This window comes from Dipodomys spectabilis, unplaced genomic scaffold, assembly GCF_019054845.1.
Source record: "Dipodomys spectabilis isolate Male_0828 unplaced genomic scaffold, ASM1905484v1 ptg000163l, whole genome shotgun sequence".
In the NCBI taxonomy this organism is placed as follows: Eukaryota; Metazoa; Chordata; class Mammalia; order Rodentia; family Heteromyidae; genus Dipodomys; species Dipodomys spectabilis.
Genome location: NW_024870840.1, coordinates 20,233,191 through 20,237,236, shown reverse-complemented (window position 1 = coordinate 20,237,236; position 4,046 = coordinate 20,233,191). Strand labels below are relative to the sequence as shown.

General features: G+C 69.0%; 1 protein-coding gene across 1 annotated transcript; it reads right to left on the bottom strand.

Annotated features, from left to right (window-relative positions):
• Positions 1 to 840: 840 nt before the first annotated feature.
• LOC122119106 (collagen alpha-1(III) chain-like) lies at positions 841 to 2,613 on the bottom strand. Its single transcript, XM_042693048.1, has one exon. The coding sequence runs from the start codon at positions 2,611 to 2,613 to the stop codon at positions 841 to 843; it is 1,773 nt and encodes a 590-aa protein (XP_042548982.1).
• Between the last annotated feature and the right edge of the window lie 1,433 nt (positions 2,614 to 4,046).

Genomic DNA, 4,046 nt, shown 5'->3' with positions numbered 1-4,046 from the left:
CTCAGTGCACCAGTTACCTGTTTGCAGACTGGCTGTGACCTTGGGGCCTGGGTCAGGACATGTGGGAAACGTGTTTGCCTCTCCAGATTCTCCCCTTCTCCCCACCACCTCTGGATGGCATAGAAAGAGCCGATGGCTTTGGGGTAGACCTGCAGGCTGCACCCCAGATCATCTAGCACCTCTGAGCCTCGTTTTCTCCATCTGTCAAAGGGGCTGGCCGGTAGGACCAAGTGACACAGGCTGCCCGCGGCTTCTCACATGCTGCCCCCCTGCGGTGCGCTGTCTCTGCCTTTCTCTCACCTCTGATCTGGGCTGGGCTGCTGGTTGGGGCAGAGGACTAGGCCAGGGTGGCACTGTGTCCGTCTGTACACTCGGGGGCCTTGGGGAGATGGGAGGGGGCTGCACAGGGAGCCAGGACCTCAGACTGCATGTCTCCCATGCACTCCTGCACTGGGGTCCAGGCTGCTGGCCTCGGGCCACGCCCCAGGAGTGGCCCAAGAGAAAAGGGACCTGCAGGTTCCAGGGTGGGCTTTCCAAAGCTGCTGGGACAGAGTGCATGGCTGCCTCAGACAGAGCACAGAGAGCCCGAGCGGAGCTTTCTGAGCTCCCGTCTGTCTCTGGGCCTCCTTCCCCGCCATCTGCACCCCATCTCTCCGGCCTTGCCCTGTCTGTGCCCCAGCTTGCCTCTGGCTGAGCGGGAGGGACCCACAGTGCCTTGTGGCGCTGGGGCGTTTGGCTGCGTGGGTCCCGTGTGGGAGTGTGGCCCTGTCAAGCCGCAGGTTCAGGGCCCTCTGTCGCGCACGAGCCGCACCTGCTCTCCCGGGGGGGGGGGGCCAGCCCCTAGCCCCCGTGCCCACACCTGGCAGCCAGCTGCACCTGCTGTCCCGGGGGGGGGCCAGCCCCTGGCCCCCGTGCCCACACCTGGCAGCCAGCCGCACCTGCTGTCCCGGGGGGGGGCAGCCCCTGGCCCCCGTGCCCACACCTGGCAGCCAGCCGCACCTGCTGTCCCGGGGGGGGCAGCCCCTGGTCCCCGTGCCCACACCTGGCAGCCAGCCGCACCTGCTGTCCCGGGGGGGGCAGCCCCTGGCCCCCGTGCCCACACCTGCTGTCCCGAAGGGGGCAGCCCCTGGTCCCCGTGCCCACACCTGGCAGCCAGCCGCACCTGCTGTCCCGGGGGGGGCAGCCCCTGGCCCCCGTGCCCACACCTGGCAGCCAGCCGCACCTGCTGTCCCGGGGGGGGGCAGCCCCTGGCCCCCGTGCCCACACCTGCTGTCCCGAAGGGGGCAGCCCCTGGTCCCCGTGCCCACACCTGGCAGCCAGCCGCACCTGCTGTCCCGAAGGGGGCAGCCCCTGGTCCCCGTGCCCACACCTGGCAGCCAGCCGCACCTGCTGTCCCGGGGGGGGGCAGCCCCTGGCCCCCGTGCCCACACCTGGCAGCCAGCCGCACCTGCTGTCCCGGGGGGGGCAGCCCCTGGCCCCCGTGCCCACACCTGCTGTCCCGAAGGGGGCAGCCCCTGGTCCCCGTGCCCACACCTGGCAGCCAGCCGCACCTGCTGTCCCGAAGGGGGCAGCCCCTGGTCCCCGTGCCCACACCTGGCAGCCAGCCGCACCTGCTGTCCCGGGGGGGGGGCAGCCCCTGGCCCCCATGCCCACACCTGGCAGCCAGCCGCACCTGCTGTCCCGGGGGGGGGAGCAGCCCCTGGCCCCCGTGCCCACATCTGGCAGCCAGCCGCACCTGCTGTCCCGGGGGGGGGAGCAGCCCCTGGCCCCCGTGCCCACACCTGGCAGCCAGCCGCACCTGCTGTCCCGGGGGGGGGCAGCCCCTGGCCCCCGTGCCCACACCTGGCAGCCAGCCGCACCTGCTGTCCCAAAGGGGGCAGCCCCTGGCCCCCGTGCCCACACCTGCTGTCCCGAAGGGGGCAGCCCCTGGTCCCCGTGCCCACACCTGGCAGCCAGCCGCACCTGCTGTCCCGAAGGGGGCAGCCCCTGGCCCCCGTGCCCACACCTGCTGTCCCGAAGGGGGCAGCCCCTGGTCCCCGTGCCCACACCTGGCAGCCAGCCGCACCTGCTGTCCCGAAGGGGGCAGCCCCTGGTCCCCGTGCCCACACCTGGCAGCCAGCCGCACCTGCTGTCCCGGGGGGGGGCAGCCCCTGGCCCCCGTGCCCACACCTGGCAGCCAGCCGCACCTGCTGTCCCGGGGGGGGGCAGCCCCTGGCCCCCGTGCCCACACCTGGCAGCCAGCCGCACCTGCTGTCCCGGGGGGGGGAGCAGCCCCTGGCCCCCGTGCCCACACCTGGCAGCCAGCCGCACCTGCTGTCCCGAAGGGGGCAGCCCCTGGCCCCCGTGCCCACACCTGGCAGCCAGCCGCACCTGCTGTCCCGAAGGGGGCAGCCCCTGGCCCCCGTGCCCACACCTGGCAGCCAGCCGCACCTGCTGTCCCGGGGGGGGGGGCAGCCCCTGGCCCCCGTGCCCACACCTGGCAGCCAGCCGCACCTGCTGTCCCGGGGGGGGCAGCCCCTGGCCCCCGTGCCCACACCTGGCAGCCAGCCGCACCTGCTGTCCCGGGGGGGGCAGCCCCTGGCCCCCGTGCCCACACCTGGCAGCCAGCCGCATGTGCCATCTGGCGTTCCCACTTGGGATTCACCTGGTGGTTGGCTCTGTGCCCGCACACAGCCCGTTACCCTCGGGGCACAGTGTGGGGCCCGCTGGGGTTCCTCACACCGCCCTTTATTTCCCAGGCCGGCAGCCCGTTTTACCCGTGCATGGCTTTCAGGGTGACGGGCGGGCCGCTGGGGGACTTGCTGCCCACTTCCCGGGCTGGGTGTGGACATCTGGGTCCCCAGAAGCTCCTGTCTGAGGTGTTAGGCAGGACCCTGGTCTGAGCAGATTTCTGCCCTTAGGGCTCCTGGGACCCAGGGAAGGAGTGGCTGGGCAGCCCAGGCCCAGAGGCTCCTGGGGGCTTGGACGGCTGTGGTAGCTGCTGGGGAACCACACTGCTGTGTCCTCCCCTGGTGAAGGAGGGTCAGTGGGCATCGGGCCGCTGGGCACCAAGGCAAACTTAATTCAGGAGCTGGGTGCCCACAGGCCTGCGGGGGCCTTTCGGAGCTGGGGGTTAAGCAGGTAGGAGAGTGCCAGCCCCTGAGGGAGGGGGTATGGGAGGCTGGGACAGGCTCCGGGGGCCTGGCCTGTTTTTTCTCTCCCTATTTCCCCGTCCTTCCTCTGTCTCTCTATCCTGGCAGACCTGGGACCTCAGGACTTTCTGTTCTCTTGGCTGAACTGGAGATATGTGGGTGCTACAGGGAGAGAGCACTGGGCAGGGAGTCCAGAGCCCAGGTCTGGAGTTATGGCAGTTGCAGCCTGACCCCCCATGGGATCTAAATCTTTGGACTGCCCAGGGACTGCAGGGAGTCTTTATTCTTTTCACAGCATTTCAGTCCTGCCGTGTGTGGGACACCGGTCCCCCATATGCCCATTTACAGATGGGAAAACCAACATACAGAGAGGTTATGCATCCTGCCAGTTGTCACACAGCAAGTCAGTGATGAGCTCGGGATATGAACCTGGACCATCTGTCTCCAAAGACTTTCCCAACTGCTGCCAGGTGTTGAGAGCCCCGAGAAGGTCCAGGACAAAGGTTCTACACGGTGTAGGTACGGCAGCTTGGGATCGGGCTGGATTTGAGTGCTTTCCTTGTCATTTACTCAGAGTTCCTTGAGGTAGCCAAGCCTCACATCTGTAGGATGGGGTAGCAGTGCTTCCTTGGCAGGGCTTTATGAAGGTTTGGTACCATGGGGCTGAGGGTCCTGGGTGGACGGTGGTGCTTGGTGCTCGGTGGGTGGGCAGCTCCAGGATATGAAGCTGCCGAGGAGTGTGTCCTGGCAGGATGTTTACTCAGGCAGGCCTGCCCTCCCCCCTCCCCCCTGCCAGTGGCTTTCCTGCAGAGTATGATCCCCCCTGGCCCCTGCATCACGGGGAGGCCCAGGGGGACGGGAGGACCTTGGCTGGCACGTTCCTGGTTGTACTGCCCAGCCTGGCGCAGCGCCGCT